Here is a 24,590-nt window from a genome sequence, read left to right as displayed (position 1 = left end):
CAGTGCTGAGGCAGCTCTCCCAAAACACAAAGCCCCCTGCAGCCGCTAGAAGGCCCAGCACGGCCACCCCGCTCACAAACACCCCTGCAGAACAAAGAGCTGCCGCTTTCCAGAAGGCCTGGTGACCATAAAGGGCCCGGAGCAGCAGCTCTCTGGCTGTTTACAACACAGGTCGTTGCAGCTTCTTCATCACACCTCCAGCCTCACCACACCATGCCTCTTCCTCGACGACGATCCTCCTTCCTGGGGCAGCCCTCCTCCCCCAGCGCCCCGACTGGCACCAGCGCCGCCGCCGGCAGGATGGGCTTCGCGGCGGGCGGCACCACGGCCCCCCGGGGGGTATTTGTGGGCAGCGCGCCCCACATGGGCGTGGCGTCCTCCGGCCTGGGGACCCGGGTGTCGCGCCGCGCCCTGGGCATCAGCAGCGTGTTCCTGCAGGGCATGCGGAGCAGCGCCGTGGCGGTGGTGCCGCGCGCTGGCGAGCGCGCCCACGCCGGGGCCTCACAGGGCCTCAACGGCTGCCTGATGGAGTACCGGGACAAGGTGCGGGCCCTGGAGCAGCTGAACCAGCAGCTGGAGGAGCAGATCCGCCTGGGCCTGGACCGCAAGGCCTCCAGCGCAGGGTCCTGGGGGGCCCTCAGGAGGGACTGGGAGGACGTCTACAGACAGGTAGGGGAGAGAGACGGGTAGGTGAAGGAACAGACAGGGAGCAGAGAGACAGGTAGGGGAGAGAGACGGGTAGGTGAAGGAACAGACAGGGAGCAGAGAGACGGGTAGGGGAGAGAGACGGGTAGGTGGAGGAACAGACAGGGAGCAGAGGGACGGGTAGGGGAGAGAGACGGGTAGGTGAAGGAACAGACAGGGAGCAGAGAGACGGGTAGGGGAGAGAGACGGGTAGGTGAAGGAACAGACAGGGAGCAGAGGGACGGGTAGGGGAGAGAGACGGGTAGGTGAAGGAACAGACAGGGAGCAGAGAGACGGGTAGGGGAGAGAGACGGGTAGGTGAAGGAACAGACAGGGAGCAGAGAGACGGGTAGGGGAGAGAGACGGGTAGGTGAAGGAACAGACAGGGAGCAGAGGGACGGGTAGGGGAGAGAGACGGGTAGGTGAAGGAACAGACAGGGAGCAGAGAGACAGGTAGGGGAGAGAGACGGGTAGGTGAAGGAACAGACAGGGAGCAGAGAGACAGGTAGGGGAGAGAGACGGGTAGGTGAAGGAACAGACAGGGAGCAGAGAGACAGGTAGGAGAGAGAGAGACGGGTAGGTGAATGAACAAACAGGGAGCAGAGAGACAGGTATGAGAGAGACAGGTAGGTGAATGAACAAACAGGGAGCAGAGATAGGTAAATGAACAGACAGGGAGCAGAGACACAGGTATGAGAGAGAGACGGGTAGGTGAATGAACAGACAGGGAGCAGAGAGACAGGTAGGAGAGAGAGGCAGGTAGGTGAATGAACAAACAGGGAGCAGAGAGGCAGGTAGGTGAATGAACAAACAGGGAGCAGAGATAGGTGAATGAACATACAAGGAGTAGAGAGACGGGTAGGTGAATGAACAGACAGGGAGCAGAGAGACAGGTAGAAGAGAGAGACACGGGTATAGATGAAAAGACAGGGAGCAGGGAGACAGGTTGGTGAATGAAAAAACGGGGCAGAGAGACAGGTTGGAGAGAGACACAGGTAGATAGATGAAGAGACAGGTAGGTGAATGAACAGACAGGAAGCAGAGAGACAGGTAGATGAATGAACAATCAGGGGGCAGAGAGACAGGTAGGAGAGAGAGACACAGGTAGATAGATGAACAGACAGGGAGCGGAGAGACTCAGGTAGGCAGATGTGCAAACAGGGAGCAGGGAGACCGGTAGATAGATGAACAGAAAGGGAGCAGAGAGATAGATAGTGGTAGATGAACAAACAGGGGGCAGAGAGACAGGTAGGAGAGAGAGACACAGGTAGATAGATGAACAGACAGGGAGTAGAGAGAAGATAGGTAGATGTGCAAACAGGAGCAGAGAGACAGGTAGGATAGAGAGACAAGACAAGAGAGGGAGACATGCTGGAGACAGGTTGATTTTTAACAGAAAGACAGACCGGTAGGAGAAAAGATGGAAAGAGAAAGCGAGGGACAGGTAGAAAGGACTTCATGTGTGTACAAAACATTCCCTTAAAGCTGTCTCTGCAGTGACCTCCGGACTGGAGACAGGTGCTTAGCAGGGTCTCTTGTCTCCTTAGGTGAGTGAGGCCTTTCTGGACAACGCCAGGCTGATGCTGCAGACGGAGAACGTCCAAGCCAGCGCTGAGGACTTCAAAGACAGGTGAGATGAGCGTCTCATGGCACCGTTCCATGTGGACTCGTACCGAACTTGAACCCACTATTCCACTGCCAACAGCTTTAAGCTGTAAACTTCAAACAGACCTCAAGTCTGGTCATCTGAAACAGACTAGGTGTCTCAATCCCATCAGTCAGCTGTAACGTCAGTGATGTTGTGATTATGGTTGTCCTTTTCCGAGCAACAAGATGTTGTACAAGAGGAAATGAAGTCTCTAACCCTATTGTGTTGTGTTATGTCTGAAAAAGGAAGCATTCGAGTACAAAACAGATTTGATCACAAAAACCCCAAAAACTCCTTGGGTGCCTTTTTCTTTGGACCAAACTTTATTTTCATGTTGTAGTCTAACCTTTGTAATTTCTATCTTTGCACGCGTGCATGTGTGTGCATGCACGTATGCCTGCATGCATGGGTGCCCGTGTGTATGCATGCGTGTCCGTGTGGGTGTGTGCGTGCCTGTGTGTGCATGCGTGTTTCCAGGTATGACAACGAGCAGCCCTTCCGGAAGGCTGTGGAGGAGGAGATCAGCTCTCTCTACAAGGTGATGGAGGACGCCCGCGAGACCCAGGCTGACCTGGAGCAGCAGATGGAGAACATGAGAGCCGAGATCCAGGACCTGGAGCAGAACCACGAGGAGGTGCGTCCACAACCTCCGGGGAAGCGGGATGGTTGACACCATCGACCCGGGGTTGTATGCTGCGAGTTATGTTGAATTGATGTTGCAGTACCAGAAGATTTTTTCCATACATGTGTATGAGGCAATGATCTCTTATAGTCACCAACACCTTGTTAGTTGATTAACTACAGTAGGTGTTGGTTGGAAGCAACTGACAAATGAATGTCAGTTCAATGTAACTGCAAGAATTACAACCACTATATCATAATTATGCATATAGTATGTATAGCATAGCCATACAAACAGGATCTTAAAGGAGAAGGGTAGTCCAGTGGTTAGGGGGTTTGAATCCCAACTGAAATGTTCTGGGTTCCAGCACTGCTGTCTGCAGACTACCTGTAGACATCCTCGACTGCAGGTAGTCAATGAGGCCCCTCCTGCCATGCGTCAGTCTGGATGGCCCCACATGCTCCCTGATCCAGTCCTCTGATCCCGTGTCTGCAGGACGTCAGGGTTCTGTACCACCAGATGGCCGGCCTTGATGTGGACGAGTCAGAGGCTCCGATCCAGACCAACCTGGACCAGATCCTGGCCTACATCAGGTCCCACTGGGAGAAGGTCATTGAGAGGAACCGCGCCGAGACTGACAACTACCTGGAGTACAAGGTACAGACTGCTTCCTAGATTACAGGATACAGATTATTCCATGGAATACAAGGTACAGTCTCCTCCCTAGAATAAAAGACACATACTATTACCTGGAATACAAGGTAGAAACTACTCCTTAGAATAAGGAAACATTACAGACTACCACCTAGAATACAAACAGACTACTACCTCCAATACAGGATAGACTACTACCTAGAATACAGGATACAGACTACTACCTAGAATACAGGATACAGACTACTTCCTAGAATACAGGATACAGACTACTACCTAGAATACATACAGACCACAACATAGAATACAGACTAGTAATTTACAAGATACAGATTACTAACTAGTATTTAGGGTACAGACTACTAATACAGTATACAATCTAGTCACTCTTATACTATAACAGAAGAGTAGCTAGTATACCATAATCTAATGTTTGTGTTCAGCAGGAAGACGGTCTGGGCGGTAAAATGAGTCGCGGGCAGGAGGAGATGGAGGGCCTGAAGACCCAGTGTTCAGAGTCGGGCTGCAAGATCCAGTCTCTCCAGGCCGAGACCGAGTCCATCAGAGCCCTGGTGAGCACAGCACCCCCCGGCACACTCTGCGAGGCCTAGAAATATACATTCACTGTACAAACCGAAAATGAGGGCTACCCATGCCACCATGACCCAACAGTGGATGTCCAGGGTACAACGAATGTTTTTGGTTTACGTTTAAAAAAAATAGATCATCAACATTTATATGAATTATTAACGGGGAAATGAGGGGTTCTTGGCTCCGCCTGGTGGTGGGGGTCCCTGAGCAAAAGAATCAATATATCAGTTCATGCATTGAGGAATTGAACTGACTAAACACATAACACGGTGTATGTCACTCTAGCCAACGGGTGCAATGTATTTGTTTTAAAATAATGCATATTATTTTTAAAAAATACATATAACCTACATATAGGCCAAGGGATCGTTCAGCAAGATGCTCTTCATGCATGACCTTATAGTAAGTCTGTTTGGATAAAAGCGACAGCTAAATGAATGCAATGTAATGACATTAGTTTCCAGCTCTAAAAGTCTGCTTTCTACAGAAACGAGGACTGGAGAACTCGCTGAGCGACGCCAGGCACTGGCACGACATCGAGCTGCAGAACCTGGGCTCGGTGGTCGGCAAGCTGGAGGCGGAGCTGAGCGAGGTGCGCGGCGACATCGACCAGCAGCGCCGCGACTACGATACGCTGATGAGCAACAAGACTCGCCTAGAGCAGGAGATCGGCGCTTACCACGGCATCCTGGACTGGGAGGAGAGACGCTACCAGCCCTGCCACGCCACGTGAGACACGCAGTTAGCTAGAACGGTGGTTAGCTTGACCGACGGTAAGCTGGCCCTACAGAACTTAGCTAGAGTGACTGTTCTGTAAAATAAAGTTTGTACATTCTATTTCTTTTATCCGTTTTTCTGTAATCTTGTACAGTAGCCTAAAACCACAGATGGGGCACAGGTGTTGGTCTCTTGTGACAAAACTGATTTTATATTTTGAAAAAAGATAATAAATGTGGTAATGAAGTTGGTAGCTTCATTATTTTTTTTGTTATTATGGAAAGATATAAGCCTGGTAGAGAATCTGTAATGAATAACAAAAACCTCCCGACAGGATCTCAGCCACTCCCTGTGAGACCCAAGGCGCCACAAAAACAACCCAAATCTCCAATGACAGCCCTGCACAATAGAGACCCCCCAGACATCAAGACGAGGACCACCACCTGGTTTACAAGTTCTGCTGTGAATCCAGAAACCTGAGCACCAACATCTTGATTAAATAGTGAACCGTTATCCGACAGAATATCCCAGGATAGTTCTGGGTGGGGGGGCGTGTGGACCTCGTGTTTAGTGGCATGTAGGCCTACTCAAATCTAAAATGTACTAGCTATATTTTAAAACATTTACAGGTTTACAGTTTCATTTTTACCTTGAACTCTGAAATACATGGTTGTTGTTACCTTTTCCTTTGATGGAATAATAACTGAATGCACTGTTCCTTTCCTTATGATTAGGTTAAGAATGAAATAAATGTAATGCATTGAAAAAAATAAATAAAGTACCAAATACCAAATTGTACTGTAATTGCATGTTGGGTCGTCTGAAATGACTGAATGCAATTATTATGGGATGTCAGAAAAATTGCTGAAATAAAAGTTATGTAACTTTTTACTTCTATTTAGCCCTTACAATTGCATTTTTTTCCAAAGCAGTGTACTATTTTCAGATACATAAACTTATGGCTGATTTCTCAAGCAGGGAATGGCTGTAAACAGTTATAAATATTGTAACTTTTATGCACAGTTTAAAAAACGTGAGGAAGATGACAGGAAGGAGCTCAGCAGTCCCACTGTCCTATTGGACAACAGCAGTGCAGCGGGCGTTTCTAAAATCCCAGCTCAACAGTGGTGTGATCGGCCCCATAGTTCTGTGTTGACATGTGTGTAGATAAAATAAATAGATTCAGAGGCAGGTTTCCCATAAGGACGTGACTGTTTAAAAACAGATTCAAAGCAGTTCACCCTATTCAAGTCTCATTTCATTTCTTTTCCAAACAACAGTCTCTTGCTATTCCGGTCAATACAGTCAAATGTAAAATCAATAATTACAGTCAAAACATATGCAGAACACCAACTAGTCCCACAAAAGGCCACTAAAGATTTTATGAAGAATCCCACAGTTCTACCCAACTGCTTCCTAACCAGGAAGGTCTCTGAAGGGCTGCCGTCGGGCCGTGCCCTCGGCGAGGGCGTCGACCTCCCAGCGAGTACCTACTCAGATCGCCATGGAGACATCACATGTGTGTGAATCGACAGTTTGTACACGTCTCCGCCGGCTCTCCGTGTGCCAGTGGCTGAGATGATGAGTGGGGGGGGAGGAGGAGAAGTTGGGAGGTCCAGTCGTCGTCGAGCTAGGCAGGGTGAAGCGGCACGCATCCCACGCCGACTCCGCCCTCGTGCCACGCCATGGGCGCCAGGAAGGCCCAGTGGTTGGTGTTTGCGTTAAACGTCTCCACAGAGTTCAGGTTGGACTGGCCGTCGTATCCGCCCACGGCGTACAGGCGGCCGCACGTGGCCACCAGCGACACCCGGCTACGCCGCGTGTTCATGGCCACCAGGTGGCTCCACTGGCCGGCGGCCGCGCTGTACACCTCCGCCCCGCTGAGGAAGCCCGAGCCGTCGTAACCGCCGGCGACATACATGTGGCTGCCCAGGGCGGCGGCGCCGTGGCGACAGCGCTTGTTGATCATGGCCGACACCGGGTGCCAGCAGTCCGTGTGGTGGTTGTAGAACTCCACCTGCAGGCGGGCAGAAGGAACAGCAGCTCATTGAGACTGGAGGTGACACCGGGAGACACAACAACAACAGGCTCCATTCGTTTTGAATGGAGCTGGGTGGGAGGAGCTAAGCCTGGGCGTGGGTGCACTGGGAAGAGGACAATGCAAATGAGCAGCGATGCAAATGACCTGCCGGGCATCTGCCCTGAACGACACCGCCCTGGTCTGTGATCTCAAATTGGAGAACGTGTTGGTTCTCTTCCAACAATGTAAAGTGCAGCTTAACGAATAGCAGCTCTTTCGGACGTAATAATTACACGGATGTGTTAACATAATACTGGTGTTATGGTGTTAGTACTGCAGAATTGTAGCAGCACTGTGTGTCCGTATCACAAAGTTTACATCATCCAAACTGACCGTGTTAAAGATCTGCAGCCCGTCATGGCCGCCCGACACGAATATCCTCCCGTCGAACACGGTAACGCCCGCCGCGCTCCGACAAGCACTCATCTCCGTGACGACCGTCCACCTGACAGAAAACAACAAAACAACCCTTCCGATGACTTTGTCATTGTTGCAGTTGAAAGTTCACTGTTCAGGGGAATGAAGAGATCTCTAGAACGTGAAGGCGTGTGACGGTTTTCTAAAGTGGTGTCATGTTCATTGCCTTTTCATTTATATACTTAAACACTCTTGTGTGTTTGCTCAAGGGACATTGCCTGGGCTTCTTCTTTGTCGCTTTCAAACCGTTTCCCCGGTATTTCCCCATTAGGTGACCTATTTCGGAGAATAACTAACCCAAGTACCCTTGATGAGTCAAAAGTTCAATTTACCGGTCTGTTTCTGGGGAGTAGCACTCCACTGAGTTCAGAGAAGACTTGCCGTCGTAGCCTCCACACACGTAGATGTGGCCGTCAATCACCACAGTTCCCATGGCGCTGGAGAGAAAGAGAGTGTGAGAATGAGAGGGGGGGAACCCAAGTACCTCTTGCTTTACAACGCATCATGTTCACGTCCAAGTGTATTCTTTCTTGTGATGAAGAGACATTGTGACCTTTTGAGTCAATTCCACCTCAACTGCTAGTAACGAAGACAACAGGTCGAGTTGACTCAAAAGGTCTTAATATACAAGAACAAGACCGTAAATCAGAAAAACAAGGCCTATTAATATTATTTTCATGAAACCTTTAATTAATTATTATTAATATTATTTTCATGAAACCTTTTCTAGGAATTCTCAAACTTCTGGAATTCTGTAGAGGAATGATATTCAAATATCTAGCCGAATCCAGCTACTGGTTTCTCCAAATTTCCTTAACTTTCCCATCCAAGAACCAGTGAAGCCCATTTGCGTACAACAAAGGTTTGTTTGAAAAGGAGGAAATGTAACATGACATGTTTTTAAGAATGTTTGACAGCTTTAAAATACATTATTTATATAAAATCATGCAAATCTATGCAAGGAATTGCCGTCATCCAACTTTCACAAGATGGACGACACGAGTGTGCAGCAGACCACGTCAGCCCTACTCTCTAAACCCGTCGACAGTATCTTGCACACTGACTAAGGCATGTTTCCACCGACCTGCGCTGGCTGTTCATACTGGAAACCCGCGCCCATGTGTCCGTCTCCGGGTTATAGACCTCCACCGTGCTGAGCCGCGATTGGCCATCGAATCCCCCAATGGCGTACAGCAGCCCGTTGACAACAGCCACGCCCACTCTGCTCCGTGACGTTTTCATTGGCTGGCATCGCTCCCAAAAGTTTCCGATAGGGTCAAAGACCTCCGCGATGTTTAACGAGTCCCCTGAACGAAGAAGAGAAACAGAACTCAGCATGTCTCCACCTGAGGTGATTTATTGATTTGAAATAGTTGAGGCAATTCTCTCATTATTTGCCAATATGTTAAATGTGTCGTTTAAACTCCCATTTTAGTTAAATTAGAGATTAACAGTTGAACCGAATAACAAATTACAATTAACAGAAAACACTGGTTTCTTAATCCCAGAAGGGAAATTCATGTGTTTAAGAGCAAGAACTACAGACAATCTGTTGCTTATGTACATGGAATATCTATGTACATGATCGACAGATAGTCCGTCATCCATCAACATACCATGAACAACATGTGAAGCCACAGCGAGGATAAAAACAGCCGTGTTCTAAAACAGTTTGTCCGTGATCCATCAACATACTGTACTTAAAGTTTTACCGAAGATGAAACGGCTGTGTTTTATAACAAATAGTTCACTGATGGATCAAAGACTATCCCCGACATGTCAGTGCCCAGGGAGGACAGGGCAGCAGTGTGGCCAGCCAGGCTGGGTCGTACCAGAGCTGTTGAGGCCTCCCACTGCGTAGATGAGGCCCGTGATGGATGTGCAGCAGCGCGGGCGCGTCTTGAAGGCCGGCAGGTGGGGCCGGCGGTCGGGCATGAGATGGAAGTCTTTGGCTTCGTCCACCAGGTCTCTGGAGGAAACAGGAAGCACAGCGGCGGACGCACACCGTCAGCCCCAGGTTAAAAGCCTGTCAAAAGCCACTGCCAGTTAGACATTTTGAACGAAATCGCCGAAAATCCAGACGCCATTTGACCTGCTATTCTGTAATTCAGCAGATGCTTTATCCAAAGCTATTAACGTTCGGCGTCTTTCTCAAGGGATCCTACAGGTAGTCAGGAAGGGATAGGCTATAGGGACCCCCTAGGGACATGTGAATCAAGCCCAGTCACTTTGGTCTGGCCACGGCCCCACCCTTTCACGGGGAAGTGAATCCTCACCCGGTGACGTCACTCACCGACATTTATGACAGCAGCGCACCAGCTCCTCCTGCTGGACGCGGTCCGCTAGGAACTGCGGCCGGCACAACGGGAGACGGATCTTGGACAACAGCTCCGGCAGCAGCACCTCTCGCTCCTTCGGGTCATGCCGGACCCAGGCCAAGACCGCCTCAAACACCTAAGGGATGCGGGTGCACACACGCGCGCGCGCACACACGCACACGCACACACACACACACACACACACGCGCGCGCGTTAAGTTCAGACCCAAATGAGAGCTAGCGATATTTCAATCTTCGCGCGTCAAAGGCCTGACCTCTGACCCCTGACCCCACCTGCTCTTCCGCCTTGATGTTGAGCTCGTCACAGCCCACCAACTCCACCAGCTCCTCCCCCCGCAGGCTCAGGAACTCCTCCGACAGGGACACCTCCGCAAAGTGCTGGTGGACGAAGCAGTTGGCCGAGTCGTACAGCGTCGTGCACATCATGGTCTCGGCAAACTGCCGCACGCCGAGGCAGTTCTTTGGGTGGAGCCTTCGGAAGCGGATGGAGGAGAAGGGGAGGACGGAAGGCTTCTGTTAAGGCTGCTTAAACACGTTGGTCGGGCAGCATGGAATGATAGTACTGTAATTGTATTATCATGTATGACAGTGTCCATCCGGACAACGTACAGAATATTATCAACGTATCTGCCCTAATGAGAGTCTTTTACATCAGGATATTTAATCATTTGTGTGTGCGAAGTTTTGCAGCGGTACCGCTTGATTTGAATACTTGATTTCTCAAACAAGGAGATGTAGTTGAATTTGACACCAAAAAAGATGCTGTTCAGATATTGTGTACTCTTCCATCAACACCTAAACCAAAACGGAATTTCCTTCCACAAAACTGTTTAAAAGACATTCAGAAACTGATGTTGTAGTGTACGCACGCAAACGGAGGGCGTTTGAATACACTGACAGATGATTGCGACGTGAAACAGATATCGAACGCATGCTAAAGTAGCTGGCTTTACATTCGGCCGTCATGGCGTGGACATGGCCTTCGTCCACCGTATCTAACACCACTCCCTCACTGGTTGTGGGGGCAGAGAGTGGGACAAACAGGGAGGACGGCTCACCTCTCCTGGAGGAAGGAGCAGCAGGCGTCCTTCACGTTCTGGAGCTGCAGGAAGCTGGCACCGATCAGCAGGCACTGAACGTTCTGCTGGTCGATGGCCACGTGGCCGTTGTATGCAAAGTTTATCAGAGACTCTAGTGCACTGGGGAGAGAATAGCAACGTTTATAATTCAACCAGTATGTATTCTACTGATGGACAATGGGAGATGCCCACTACAACAACAGTCTTCTACTGGTGGAAACTGGGAGCTACCCAGTACAATCACAGTCTTCTACTGTTGGACACTGGCAGGCTGCCAAGTCCAACCCCAGTCTTTGACTGGTGGACACGCGGGGAGCTGCCCAGTACAACCAGTCGTCTTCTGGTGGGCACTGGGAGCGGCCCAGTACGAACATCAGTGGTGTACGGTGAGTGTATCGTGTGCCTGGGCTCACCTGGGGTCCATGCCCTGCATGACGATCTCGTCCTGCTTGCACTCCACCATGTCGTTGGTGAACATGGCGTGGAAGTAGGGTATGGACGCCGCCAGGACGATCCGGTGGGCACTGAACTTGTGATCCCCGACCTGCCGAAGGAGACAGACCAACGTCACTTCCACTCAATGTAGCTAACGCAGAACCTGATGTACTTATGCCCATGCAAGGGCTGCATAGAAAAACGGACTACCAAAACGACTACCACTGCCGATATGTATCGTATTGCATCATTAGATCTCATGAAGATTTAATGGAGAAATTGACACTTTTCATGAATCAATAACATAATTCAATCTCATGCTGTATTTATATAAGGAAATGAATACCAGTGGACACCTAACTCATGATAACTTGATAAAACCACACATCCATATTGGTTGGTTGACATTGATTATGTGACACACGGTAGAGCTGCTTGATGTTAAATCCTCCCCCCCCCCCCCATAAACCATTGATTTAATCGAGCATAATCCTGATTACAATAATATGTAGGTCAGCGGTAAAGCTTTCCATTCCAGGCGGGGAACACCCAACTATCAGAGAGGTATTCCACCTGTTTTTTCTCACGACGTCTTCTTTTGACAAAAGTAAAAATGATAATGATAATATACTGTCTGTCAACACAGTCAATTAATAAAGCGAATTGTGTGCTTAATAATTTGCCAATATGTGTACGAATTTACTGCTGTTGACCAATAGTGGTCCAGTGAAAGTGAACCCATTGCATCCTGTTTAGGTCATCTTTAGGGACGTTAACTAGCTAGGTTAGGATTTGGTCACCACTGGCCATCTCTAGTGAAGTAACAATGGAAGAGCTCAACACGGGCTGCACAAGAAGTGTGGACAGGGGACTTTGTCCACTCAGCTGACAGGAAATTTAGGCTCAATCGTTTCTCCAAATTACATCCCAGTTGTTTCCGTTTCCTGACTATTGGCCAGTTCCTGTTAAATGTCAATTTAATAATGAATTATTACCGGCGTAATGACAGCGAATAATTAACGCATAAGTTGAATTGAGGGATGTGCTGGCCACTGACTACAATGTGACCAGTTTGACACTTATCCCGTTCAGGTTGATCTCATACTTTATCTTCCACATGACAAGCCCTCTGGTAACCATGGTAACCCCGTAAAACCTTAGCGTTAATTAAATGAAAAGCCTGCAGGAATGGTGATTATGTACGAGCTGGTGAGTCCGCGTCATTAGCTTGTGTGTGCAGACGGGGTGTAAACTGGTGGCTAGCTAACTAGCCTTCAGGATCTACTAGTTCTTGTATCTCTGGTTACCTTGAGCGTCACGTCACACAGCTTCCCCTGCCGTCGGATCTCCTCCATGACAGCATATCCGCGACCGGGCAAATCATGGACCGAGAAGTGTACTAGATCCTCCAATTCTTCGCATATAACGTCTCCCATCGTCATGAGGGTAACAGGTTCAGCGGATCTCGTACGCGCATAGCAAGGGGCAGAGTGGCCGCGACGCTACACCGTAGGAAGACAGGAAGCGCCGAGAACGACACCGGCCAGCTGAGAGGGGTTTCAAAGTAAAGGCATAGCCGACACTATAACGATACTCGTTTCCCAGTCGTTCTACCATTGCTTTTCACTTTTTGACATATTGTCGATACACAAATGATTGAGCCTTGTATTTATTACTGTATTCAACTATTGATGTGAGGAGGATCACTTGTTTTAAACGATCTCTAGATTCCTGAGCATGTCTAACAACCGGATCAAATCGGTTTACTTATTTACGGCGTCCAAATCTAACCTCAACCCTAATTGACAGGCCCAGTGACATTCCATAACAACCTTTCAAACACCTGATGATAGCATGATTGGAATGCGTTTTACTCCAATCGAAGCCCGTTCTCATCAATGGTGGGCATGGCTTCGAGGGCTGACCCAATCAACACTCACAACAGCCTCCTGGTGCCAGTTCAGTCTGAACGAATGTCATCAGCATTTATGCGTCAGCAGATAGCGATGCTTGGAAGTTGTAATCTTTAAAGACCTAAAAACGTCCATGGATCTGTTAAATCGTTTTTGTAAAAACCTTTGAGTTGGGTTATGTACCTCTCTAGTGTTGCTTACAAGACCAACCACGCAAATACATTATCACAGGGTGTGCATCGAAGTCTGCATAGACCAAAAACCTCACATATATAGGGAGTATTATTGTCAATAAGAATAAGAGTTACTAGGCAAATGTCAGTGTTTTCAGCAGTTTATTGCAAGAACAGACGCAGCTGTCATATAAGTGTTTTATGGCAGTACCAGAGCAAACCAGGTGGGAAACATTTAAAGGTTACTGCAAGCCCCAGCTTTCCAAAGAACTTCTTCACGGCGATTCCTCCATTAAACTTAAACCACGTACAACACAAAGACAACCATGTAACCGCCTGGAGAACGGTTGACATTCTTTTTGCATTTACGACAGTTTTTTTTATATATGATTGATGAAAAATAATGGTTTGATGATAGAAAGCCAATAATTCAACAAGTTGGTACACTTGAAAATTGACTTCAAAATACAACCAACTTTTCCATAGATTTCATTGGTCACCAGTTAACATCCATGTCCTCGAGAATCTCCTTAAAAGCCTCCTCCACCACCAGAGAAGAGGAGAAGGAGTAGTATTTCATGTGTCAGAGCATCAGTCTCACTAATTCATAGCTTTCATGGCACCATCTGAATCAGTCACTCTGGTACAAACTCTAGCCGAACGCAGGTGGTGGAGGTGGAAGAGGTGGTGTTGGGGGGGGCTTGACTCTCTCGCTCCCCCAGTCCTTCGCTCTGTCTCTGGGCGGCAGGCGAGAGCACTGGGCCAGTCCTTCCTGGAGCTCCCAGTCCGTGCGCCCCGGCCTCATGAAAAAGGTGTCCCGTGATGTCCGCAGCCTCCTGATTGGTGGAGGAGCGTGGGGAGGGTCTTTAAAAGGGCATGTCCTTGGAGATCTGCCGCGCAACCTGCTCCTCCTGGCTTTCCTCCGGCTCCTCCTTCCTCTCCCTGTTCCAGTCCTTCAGGCCCTCCGGGAGGGAGGTGTCCTCCTCCGAGCCCCCCGTCCCCTCCACAAAGTCCTCGTAGGTGGACTTCTCGGCGAAGGGCCGTGGGCCCAGCAGCTCCACCATGTCCTCCTTGTTGAGCACCTCCTTCTCCAGCAGCCGCAGCGCCACCTGGGGGAGGGGAGGGGCAGTCGCGTCAGCGTGTATAGCGGGAGGGGAACAGAACCTGGCGGAGGCGGGCCTAATCTGAGCGTTCCTCTTTAGGAAAGATTTGAATAGAGGTCAGCTGGCGAGGCACCGTTGTATTGCTTGGTTGAGATAGAAAGGGTCTCAACGGCAGCCGATGGTTGGTCATTACAAGGACTCTGATTCACTTTTAAATAGGAGTTGATTGTAAGACGGAGAGCGCCACAGAACCAGACATCGTTTGCACAGGCTAGGCTAACTGAGTGCTGAATGTCCCTTTACCTGCTAGCACCCTGCTACGTAAGCTAACCTGCATGACCTTTGCTTGGTTCAGTTAGTTTTACCCTGATCCTTGTCCAACAGTATACAAAAAAAAGAAAAGTGTAAGATTACCAGCCTCAATCCAGTTTGAGTCACTTGGCCTGTTAAACAATTAAGTCATAATACCGTTATATTAATATATTGTATTATATAGCACTTCTCTAGGGTACCCAGAGCCCTTATCATAGTGTGCTTTTGTGCGGGCGTGCAGGGCATGACGAACACCTCCTCCACGACCAGTGGAACCAGAAGACGCTCTCACCTTCTCCACATCCGACTTCTTCTCGACCAGCAGTGCCTGCGTGTGCTGGTAGGCGTCGTTGATGAGGCCGCGCACCTCCGAGTCGATCAGCCGCGCGGTGGCCTCGCTGTAGGGCTTCTCCAGCACCATCTCCCCCTGCCGCGGCAGGTCGAACGACACCTGGCCCACCTTGGAGTTCATCCCGAACTGGACGATCTGGAGAAGGAACACCAAACCCTCCCATGGATCAGCTACCTGCAGTATTCCTCTGACAGTAGTGATGAAGCCAGGGCATCAAACCTGCACCGGAACCGTTTCAACACGCACATCGGCCCCTGGCACCGTGACGCCCTCTTCATCATAACTCCAACTTAGCCACTCCCTAACTACATCCTCACAATAAGTATGTACACCGAACAAACACCATGATCTCCTCTACACCTTGACTGCATGGTCATAGTGCATCAGCATGGGACTCTTCATAACATCACAGACAGAGCAGATCCTGAAGAATGCCAACACTACATATGATATATAATCATTCTACTGACCTTGGAGTAGGGGAAACACATAATATCGTACAATAGCACTACTGACCTGGGTGTATGCGCTCTGGGTGACCATAGAGTATAAGATAATAGACAGTATAATAGTAAAGTATAGATTAGTACTACGTACCTGGGCGTAGGCGCTCTGGGTGACCATAGAGTATAAGATAATAGACAGTATAATAGTAAAGTATAGATTAGTACTACGTACCTGGGCGTAGGCGCTCTGGGTGACCATAGAGTATAAGATAATAGACAGTATATTAGTAAAGTATATATCAGTACTACGTACCTGGGCGTAGGCGCTCTGCGTGACCTTGCGGAGGTCATCCTGCGCCCCGGTGGTGATGCGTCCGAAGAAGATCTCCTCGGCCACGCGGCCCCCCAGCGCCATGCACATCCTGTCCAGCAACTGCTCCGCCGTGTACAGGTACTGCTCCTTGGGCAGGTACTGGGCATAGCCCAGACCCTTCCCCCGCGGGATGATGGAGACCTGCGCACGCACACACGCACGCACGCGGTCAGCACAGTTCATTGGTCAGTCTGAGAGTCCGTCGGAAACAAAATCAAACAGGAAGTCCGGCAGCAAAGCGACACCTACATGTCTTTTTTCCTATCCATTAGCCTGAAAGGAGGGTTGACCCTACTCGTGGCTGGTGTGGCTTGTTGAGGCACTGTCTAATCAACGTTTGTGTAACGACGCGTGTAGAAGAGTTGCGTTTGGCAAGAATGTGTGGCGCGATGCAGCAATATGTACAAGGGTCATGTAGTATCAAGTGTGTTGATGAAGGGTAAGCGTAGAAGAGTTGTGCAGTGGTATCGCTGTGTATGTTGGAGCATTGTGAGCGTGGGAGTGAGTGAGTGAGAGTGTGTGAGTGAGTGTGGGAGTGACTGAGTGAGGGTGGGAGTGAGTGCGGGAGTGTGTAAGAGTGAGTTAGTGATTGAGTTTGTGTGTGTATGGGAGTGAATGAGTGGGAGCGAGTATGTGTGAGGGAGCGAGTGAGTGAATGTGTGTGTGGGACAGAATGAGTGAGTGAGTGAGTGAGTGAGTGAGTGAGTGAGTGAGTACTTTGAGCAGCGGGTCGGCGTGCTCCAGGTACCAGCCCGCCACGGCGTGTCCCGCCTCGTGATAGGCCACCGTCTTCTTCTCCTCGGGCTGCAGGACCTGGGTCTTCTTCTCAAGACCTGCACAACCAGGGCCGAGAGGAACCATCAGGAACCAGTACCAACCAGTATCATCAGAAACCAGTACCATCAGGAACCAGTACCAACCACAACCAACAGGAACCAGTACCATCAGGAACCAGTACCAACCAAAACCATCAGGAACCAGTACCAACCAGTACCATCGGGAACCAGTACCAACCACAACCAACAGAAACCAGTACCATCAGGAACCAGTACCAACCAGAACCATCAGGAACCAGTACCAACCAGTACCATCAGGAACCAGTACCAACCAGAACCATCAGGAACCAGTACCATCAGGAACCAGTACCAACCACAACCAACAGGAACCAGTACCATCAGGAACCAGTACCAACCAGAACCATCAGGAACCAGTACCAACCAGTACCATCAGGAACCAGTACCAATCAGAACCATCAGGAACCAGTACCAACCACAACCATCAGGAACCAGTGCCAACCACAACCATCAGAAACCAGTACCAACCAGAACCATCAGGAACCAGTACCAACCAGAACCATCAGGAACCAGTACTATCACGAACCAGTACCAACCACAACCAACAGGAACCAGTACCAACCAGAACCAACAGGAACCAGTACCAACCACAACCATCAGGAACCAGTACCAACCAGAACCAGTACCATCAGGAACCAGTCCCAACCAGAACCATCAGGAACCCGTACCAACCAGTACCAGTACCATCAGGAACCAGTACCAACCACAACCAGAACCATCAGGAACCAGTATCAACCAGAACCATTAGGAGCCAGTACAAACCAGAACCATCGAAGTGTCCTGTCTGTCAGTACATGTGTGTGTGTCAGTACATATATGTGTTTGGTTCAATACATTTATGCATGCATGCGTGTTTGTGTCAGTACGTGTGGGTCCGTCCATGTTTGTGTGTCCCTCCATGAGTGCGTCACCTCCGATCACCCTCTCGATGGCCTGCTCAAAGTGCTTCTGGTCGATGGAGTCCGCCAGATGGCGAGCAGCGATCAGCGCCGCCTCGTTGCACACGTTGGCGATGTCAGCGCCTACACACACACACACACAAAATATATAGAAAGAAGAGCACATTTAGAAAGATTCTAGATCAAAGACCTTCCAGGACGAAGCACGCGGTCTTCCAACTCCACCTCTCATCGAAGGTGATTACCTGAGAACCCAGGTGTGAGGGCGGCCATCTTCCTGGCCAGAGCGTCTTTGTCCATCTTCAGGTCCAGCTTCAGAGGCCGGAGGTGGACCTTAAAGATGGACGACCGGCCCTTGATGTCGGGATGGCCTGAGGGACAGAAGAGATGGGGCAGAAGGTTTGTTGTGCGTCTTATTGTTCTGTCCTTACTGCCGACCACAAACAAATGGAGTTTGCGTGTATTGGCAACGACGCAGGGGCCTCTGGCCTTTAGGTAAACATCTCCCTCCTGTAGGGATAAGTGCCTTGTGGGGAGGGGATGAAACTGTATTCCCATTCTGTGAAACAGTATTCTGAGATCTGCTAGAGAGGAGACTGGTGTAGGAGCACATTAAATAAGTTCACTTCTACAACTATTGTGTGCTTTTTTGCATTTAGGATCCTTATCTGTCCTAGATGCAAGATCTCACTCCTGAAATGCCACGGCAGGTTCTAGCGGCCGTCTCAGCTCACTAGCTAGCCCCCTGGCTCCTCACCGATGTAGATCTGCCGGTCGAAGCGTCCGGGCCGCATCAGCGCAGGGTCCAGGATGTCAGGTCGGTTGGTCCCGGCCAGGACCACCACGTTGGTGGCCGTGTTGAAGCCTGAGCAGAACACGAGGAGATAAGGGTCTCTCTAGCTCTGCCTTTATCGTTGTATCCACGCATCAAATGGTTCGTTATTTTTACACACACACACACACACACACACACACACACACACATTTGTTTATGATGGACATTTTGTGCCTTTAGGTCAGGACATGGGGGGGGGGGGGGGGGGGGGGTTCAGTTCGCAATAATATATACAACCACCTGATGCCGCCGTTTCTATTCCATCAAAAAGCTTTATGGCACGACTATTGATGTGAACAGTATTACCAATGCATTATTTATCTTTATTTTTTGTACCTGATGGGAGTATGTTCTCTTTCCCTGAGAGTTTTGTACTTTCTTAATGCATTATAATAAAAAAAAAAAAGAGTATACATTGGTAGTCAAGGCGGGGCCCTATTGTTGTTAACCACACAGTGCTGGGGGAAACGATGTAGCATAGTTGGAATCAATCCTTAAGGACATCTGTGCGGCTCTTCATGGATCCCTTCGTTAGGTAGACGTTAGTGAACAGCACCAAGTCATGGACTCTGCAAGCACTCTCTGAAGGTGTGGGCGTGAGGGGGACCGTCCTACCATCCATCTCCACCAGCAGCTGGTTCAGGGTGTTCTCCTGCTCGCTCTGGCCCCCGAAGTTCCCCCTCCCCCTCTTCCGGCCCACCGCGTCGATCTCGTCGATGAAGAGGATGCACGGCGCGTTCTTCCTCGCCAGGACAAACAGATCTCTGACCTGACGGAAGGAAATGGCGGAGGGATAAGATAAGTATATTGATTATGTGTTGTAATACTTTGTGTATATGTGGTGGTTTGTTGTTATACAGTGTGTGTTTGGGTTGCATTATAATACAGTATGTGTGAATTGTATTATAGTACAGTGAGTGTGTTGTTTAATAATACAGTGTGTGTATTGTATTATAATACAGTGTGTGTGTGTTGTATAATAATACAGTGTGTGTATTGTATAATAATACAGTGTGTGTGTTTTATAATAATACAGTGTGTGTATTGTATTATAATACAGTGTGTATATTGTATAATAGTACAGTGTATGTGTGTATGTGGTCATATAATACAGTGTATATTGTATAATAGTACAGTGTGTGTGTGTGTGTGTGTGTGTGTGTGTGTGTGTGTGTGTGTGTGTGTGTGTGTGTGTGTGTGTGCGTGGTAGTGTGTTACCACATAATGCAGTGTATATTGTATAATAGTACAGTGTGTGTATTGTATTATAATGCAGTGTATATTGTATAATAGTACAGTGTGTGTGTGTATGTGGTAGTGTGTTACCATATAATGCAGTGTATATTGTATAATAGTACAGTGTGTGTGTGTGTGTGTGTGTGTATGTGGTAGTGTGTTACCACATAATGCAGTGTATATTGTATAATAGTACAGTGTGTGTGTGTATGTGGTAGTGTGTTACCATATAATGCAGTGTGTATATTGTATAATAGTACAGTGTGTGTATTGTATTATAATGCAGTGTATATTGTATAATAGTACAGTGTGTGTATTGCATTATAATGCAGTGTGTATATTGTATAATAGTACAGTGTGTGTGGTGATGTGAGGCTACAGGGGCCCTACTCACCCGGGCGGGGCCGACGCCCACAAACATCTCCAGGAACTCTGAGCCGTTGACGGTGATGAACGGGACGTCTGCCTCCCCCGCCGTGGCCTTGGCCAGGAGGGTCTTCCCCGTGCCGGGGGGCCCCGTTAGGATGGCCCCCTGATAGGGGGAAAAAGAAAGAAAGAAAGAAAGAAAGAAAGAAAGAAAGAACGAAAGAAAGAGCTTCGTTAGCCGAGAGTAACAAAGGTGAAGTCCAAAGAACACAGCGACTTTTAATTCACATGAGCTCACACTGCCAGAGCGCTCATCGCACAGGACAGAGGTCTACCACAAGGCCCGGCAGACCTGCGGCTAAAGCTAGCGAGCTAGTCCGTGTTTAGGGGGAGTGGGTTTGGAAGGAGGCCGGATTCAAGGGATTTTTGTTGGGTTTGATACATTGAAAAAAATTCTAGCTTACTCTTCAGCTGGTCTCTCCACATGCCCCCGTCCCCCCCGTCCCCACACACACACACACACACACACACACACACACACACACACACACACACACACACACACACACACACACACACACACACACACACACACACACACACACACACACACACACACACACACACACACACACACACCCTTCCCTAAACAAGGATGAGGTTGGTGGGGCCTGGACTGACCTTGGGGATCTTGGCCCCCAGGTCCTGGTACTGCTTGGGGTTCTTCAGGAAGTTGACGAACTCCATGATCTCCAGCTTGGCCTCCTCGCAGCCCGCCACGTCCTTGAACTTCACCTCGATCTCCTCCCGCAGCACCTTGGCCGTGGTCTCGCTCACGCTGAACAGCCCGCCCATCCCCCCCCGGCCCGGGCGCCCGGCTCCGCCCGGCCCCCGCCGCACCATGAATAGCAGGAAGCCGATGATCAGCACCGTGGGGAGCATGCTCAGTAGGAACGTTCTGGAGGAGAGACGGAGAGACAGAGAAGGAGAGGAACACGCGTTAGATCATTGGATCCAGTTCCATCGGTCGGACCAGTAGGACCAGTAGGAATGACAGGAAAAGGTTGACAGTGCTGGTTGGTTTACAGTGCTGGATGGAAGCGCATGTGTGGCAGGACAGTGCAGTGGCTAGGGTAGGTTCAACCTCTCGGCCATAAGGCACTGGGATCGAACCCCAATGTCTACCTGTTGCTTTAGGACGGAGTTGAGGATGAATCCCAATTAACTGTAAGTGAGTATTGGACAAACATGTCTGGTACTTTTTAAGATTAAATGATAGTAGGTGTATGGCGGCAGGGTAGTGTAGTGGCAGATTGGTTCTGGGTTCGATACCCCGTGTCCACACTCCTTTGGCGATACACCTTAACTCCTACCGGCTCCTGGATGAGGTGTATCTGTCTATCTGAGCGTGGCTCTGGATGAAAGCGACCGCTGGACGGTAATAGGTAGTGAGCAGCTGGTGCCGTCAGTAGGGTAGTGGCCTCCTCACCCGTCGCTCTCCGTGGAGTAGACCACGGGCAGACGCTTCTCCCCTTCGATGCCCAGCTCGTACTGGGCCGTCTCCAGGTTCCTCTCGAACGTGTCCACGCTGCCGATGTTGAACCACACGTACTGGACGAAACACACCAACACAACAACACAGGAAAAGTATATCAGAGGGATGCTGGGACCGTGGGTGCTGTAGGACATGCGGTTAATCTGCACCCTGGCTCTGGGACCCTCCCCCCCCCCCCCACACACACACACACACACACACACACACACACACACACACACACCTCCATCAATGAGACTCACTACTTAAAAAAGCAAAAGAAATCTCTATCAAACCCAATTTCTACAAGTAATCTAACTCTGTTTGTATCCCGTCTGCTCTGTTTATATCCGTTTACTCCTGTTGGTTTCTGCTTAAGAGTGTCTTCGATGTCATATCTCATTACTTCTAACTTTATATGTTTACCAGATAGATAGATAGATAGATAGATAGATAGATAGATAGATAGATAGATAGACACACACACTGTTCTACAACTGTGACCTGGAAAATCCTAAAAGGCTTGGTAAAATGTATACAATGATGTATGCATTAGTATCATCTTAATCATCGTCATCTTCTCATATTGAAACTATCACTCACCCCATCGACGGGCGTCCCCGGAGTGGACACCACCTTGACGTAGCGCTTGTTCACCACCTCCAGCCGCTCCACCTGTGGAGACACCACACCAGTTAATCACTGGAAACAAACTGGCTCAACCCTGCCCGGCAACACAGTGATGGTCCTTAGAGACGGTACGAAATGAACCAATCACACAGCTCCAACGTGAGAAAGGGGCTAGCTAATGAGTGGTTTGGGTGGCTCCACTCCCAATTGTACTAACGAATTAAAACAGAATGAGACACTGCGTCACGACAAAGCCTTCGGTTTTGAAGGGGCGTGGGAACCTTACCGTTCCTTTGGCGAGGCAGTTGTTGACAAAGTCCTTCCAGGTGACCTCGCGGCCTCCGTCCCGGAGCAGGTAGGTGACGGTGCCCCCGAAAGCGACCGCGCTCAGGAGGACCAGTCGGAACTCCTTGTCGTCCCAAGGCACATCACCCTGGCAACAACAGTGTTTTGGCGTCAATGCCACGATATCGGCCAAAGCTTCGGCACTCAGGTTAATAAACGTGTAATTAATGTTTATGTTTGAGGGACAGGGTCATTGTCCCTCTAACCTTCTGACCCTCGTGGCCCATCATCATTACATTCTTAATGACATCATCCCACTATTACTCTGGCCCTAGTGACGTCATCCCTCTCAGAAGTCTCACCTTCTGCAGACGACTCTGCCAAGTGGAGTCCTCTTTCCGGGCTCCTCTCTTTCCTCCTCCACCTCCTCCCGAGGCTCCTCCCCCTCCTCCCCCCGATCTCCCAGAGCTCTTCTGCCCATTGCTTGGCTTGGCCTCTGAGGGGAGGGGGCGGGGCAGATGGGGTATGTGTCAGTATGTCATCAAGCAGTATTCAGAGTGGAGAGAAGCAGTCTTTAGCAAGACCATAAAAAGGTGGTTGAGGGGGGGGGTACCTTTGGCCGCTTCAGCGCTGGACGGTGTCTTCTTGCCCTCGGGGAAGTACTTCTCGAACCCTGAGACAGGAAGAGACCCAGCATGACCTCAGTAGAGACAACAATGTCGACTCGTGTAGTCATGGCAACAGCCATATGCAGGCAGACACAGGTATTGGGCAAACCGCCACCTTTCGTGGGGGTCGTACCTTTCGGAGGTTTGGCGCAGAAACGTCTCACAGCTCCTAGTACCGCCGCTAGCACGGTATCTCCCTCCGCTACGGCCTGGCTCCCGGTGGGACTAAGCACCTACGGGCCGCACCGCAAGACAGACGTTACCTTCTGTAGATAGCCATGATAAAGCGCCTGTGTTTCACAACAGGTGCTTCTAGGTTACAGACTGGTCAATTAATATGGTCCAAAACGTTAACACATGCGACAGGTGTCGACAATTAGCTGTGCCATGCGTTTCGACGAGTCACTGCAGGTGTGCAGACTGCAGACGGAGTCTGCACACCTGCCAATGTACTGTTACAACTGTTATACAACTGTCATTATGTGAAAATGAATGACTGGTCACACTCTGAGCACCGGTCTGTGGTGGAAGCGAACACACAGCGTTTACCTTGGAGAAACCACACGACCCCATGATCATAATGTGAATGTCCTCCAACATTTCAGAGATCAGGTATTACAGGTGTTATTTAACAGAGGTCATGATGTTTATTGAGCCGACTAGACGTCAGTGATACCAAATAGGCAGTTTTGTCTGCTGACAGTGAAAAAAGACAGTATTACACATCTCAGGTCTAGTGTGGCCATTTGTTGTGTAACCCAGCTTCACTTGTCAGAGCAAAACAACAGCATCAATGTCAATGCGGGGCCTCTGGTCCACAGCGGCAGCACGCTGCGAGACAACACAAAGTCACGGACACGCCAAGTCCTGTTTCGTCCGCACACAGACCTCTGCAAAGGCTGTAACCGTAATACGGACACGCGGTATGGGTCATTTAGATTCACGGGACACTTGATTTCTTAAGCGGATCGTTCAAAACGTGCGAGACACATACCAGGCGCGCAGTGCTCGGAGCCGCTGCGACTTGGGGCGGCAGGCGTCTCAGCAGGTGCCTGCACCCCTCCGATAGCCGGAGGTACCGGTGAGCCATCGTGGACCCTCAAGATTGTTTAATTTGAGTGAGACGTTTTGATAACAGGAGCAATACGGTCGCGGTCAAACACCGAGGAAAAGTCCCTTTCCATGGCCCAACTCCTGCGCCATCTTTACTGTTATCGAATGTAGACGTGAGCTGCGCGATGACGTATGCAATGTGACGTAAACCATTTGTTACCTAACATTACACTCTTGTGAATCACTTTGTTATACAATTTAGTGTGTCTGCCACTTTTGTGAGAAAATTCTG

At 49.5% G+C, this 24,590-nt stretch overlaps 3 protein-coding genes across 3 annotated transcripts; 1 reads left to right on the top strand and 2 right to left on the bottom strand.

The window, feature by feature from the left end:
- Window positions 1–213: 213 nt before the first annotated feature.
- Window positions 214–5,559, top strand: bfsp2 (beaded filament structural protein 2, phakinin; the record flags this gene model as incomplete). Its single annotated transcript, XM_079751605.1, has 7 exons — window positions 214–669; window positions 2,232–2,314; window positions 2,810–2,966; window positions 3,450–3,611; window positions 4,055–4,180; window positions 4,687–4,928; window positions 5,251–5,559. The coding sequence occupies 7 exons, from the start codon at window positions 214–216 to the stop codon at window positions 5,324–5,326; spliced, it is 1,302 nt and encodes a 433-aa protein (XP_079607731.1). The 3' UTR covers window positions 5,327–5,559.
- Window positions 5,560–5,939: 380 nt separating this feature from the next.
- Window positions 5,940–12,887, bottom strand: klhl18 (kelch-like family member 18). The gene is made up of 10 exons (XM_079750674.1): window positions 12,574–12,887; window positions 11,245–11,375; window positions 10,811–10,951; window positions 10,026–10,224; window positions 9,707–9,867; window positions 9,246–9,382; window positions 8,498–8,720; window positions 7,746–7,850; window positions 7,330–7,441; window positions 5,940–6,933 (listed from the first exon to the last, which is right to left on the bottom strand). Exons 1-10 carry the CDS (start codon window positions 12,706–12,708, stop codon window positions 6,547–6,549), a joined length of 1,731 nt encoding a protein of 576 aa, XP_079606800.1. The 5' UTR covers window positions 12,709–12,887; the 3' UTR covers window positions 5,940–6,546.
- A 619-nt stretch (window positions 12,888–13,506) lies between these two features.
- On the bottom strand, window positions 13,507–24,448 carry afg3l2 (AFG3-like AAA ATPase 2). Its single transcript, XM_079750315.1, has 17 exons — window positions 24,240–24,448; window positions 23,379–23,478; window positions 23,191–23,250; window positions 22,940–23,073; window positions 22,579–22,725; window positions 22,266–22,337; window positions 21,618–21,739; window positions 20,810–21,086; window positions 20,157–20,294; window positions 19,142–19,295; window positions 18,449–18,556; window positions 17,937–18,062; window positions 17,704–17,814; window positions 16,656–16,771; window positions 15,879–16,079; window positions 15,060–15,254; window positions 13,507–14,461 (listed from the first exon to the last, which is right to left on the bottom strand). Exons 1-17 carry the CDS (start codon window positions 24,333–24,335, stop codon window positions 14,219–14,221), a joined length of 2,400 nt encoding a protein of 799 aa, XP_079606441.1. The 5' UTR covers window positions 24,336–24,448; the 3' UTR covers window positions 13,507–14,218.
- Window positions 24,449–24,590: the final 142 nt, after the last annotated feature.

The sequence above is a fragment of the Pollachius pollachius genome, assembly GCF_949987615.1.
Source record: "Pollachius pollachius genome assembly, chromosome: 14".
In the NCBI taxonomy this organism is placed as follows: Eukaryota; Metazoa; Chordata; class Actinopteri; order Gadiformes; family Gadidae; genus Pollachius; species Pollachius pollachius.
The sequence above is the reverse complement of the archived record's forward strand: the minus strand, read 5'-3'. Positions and strand labels throughout refer to the sequence as shown.

What these genes read in the sequence shown, in the direction of transcription:
- klhl18 (XM_079750674.1), bottom strand. Translation starts at nt 12,708, where the DNA reads ATGACGATGGGAGACGTTATATGCGAAGAATTGGAGGATCTAGTACAC. An exon ending in TGCTCCTTCCTCCAGGAGAG is followed by an intron (nt 10,225 to 10,810) that starts GTGAGCCGTCCT and finishes CCGCTTCCGAAG; the next exon opens with GCTCCACCCAAAGAACTGCC. An exon ending in ACATCAAGGCGGAAGAGCAG is followed by an intron (nt 9,868 to 10,025) that starts GTGGGGTCAGGG and finishes CGCATCCCTTAG; the next exon opens with GTGTTTGAGGCGGTCTTGGC.
- afg3l2 (XM_079750315.1), bottom strand. Translation starts at nt 24,335, where the DNA reads ATGGCTCACCGGTACCTCCGGCTATCGGAGGGGTGCAGGCACCTGCTG. An exon ending in TGGGGGCCAAGATCCCCAAG is followed by an intron (nt 20,295 to 20,809) that starts GTCAGTCCAGGC and finishes TCCCCCTATCAG; the next exon opens with GGGGCCATCCTAACGGGGCC. An exon ending in CCTCACACCTGGGTTCTCAG is followed by an intron (nt 17,815 to 17,936) that starts GTAATCACCTTC and finishes GTGTGTGTGTAG; the next exon opens with GCGCTGACATCGCCAACGTG.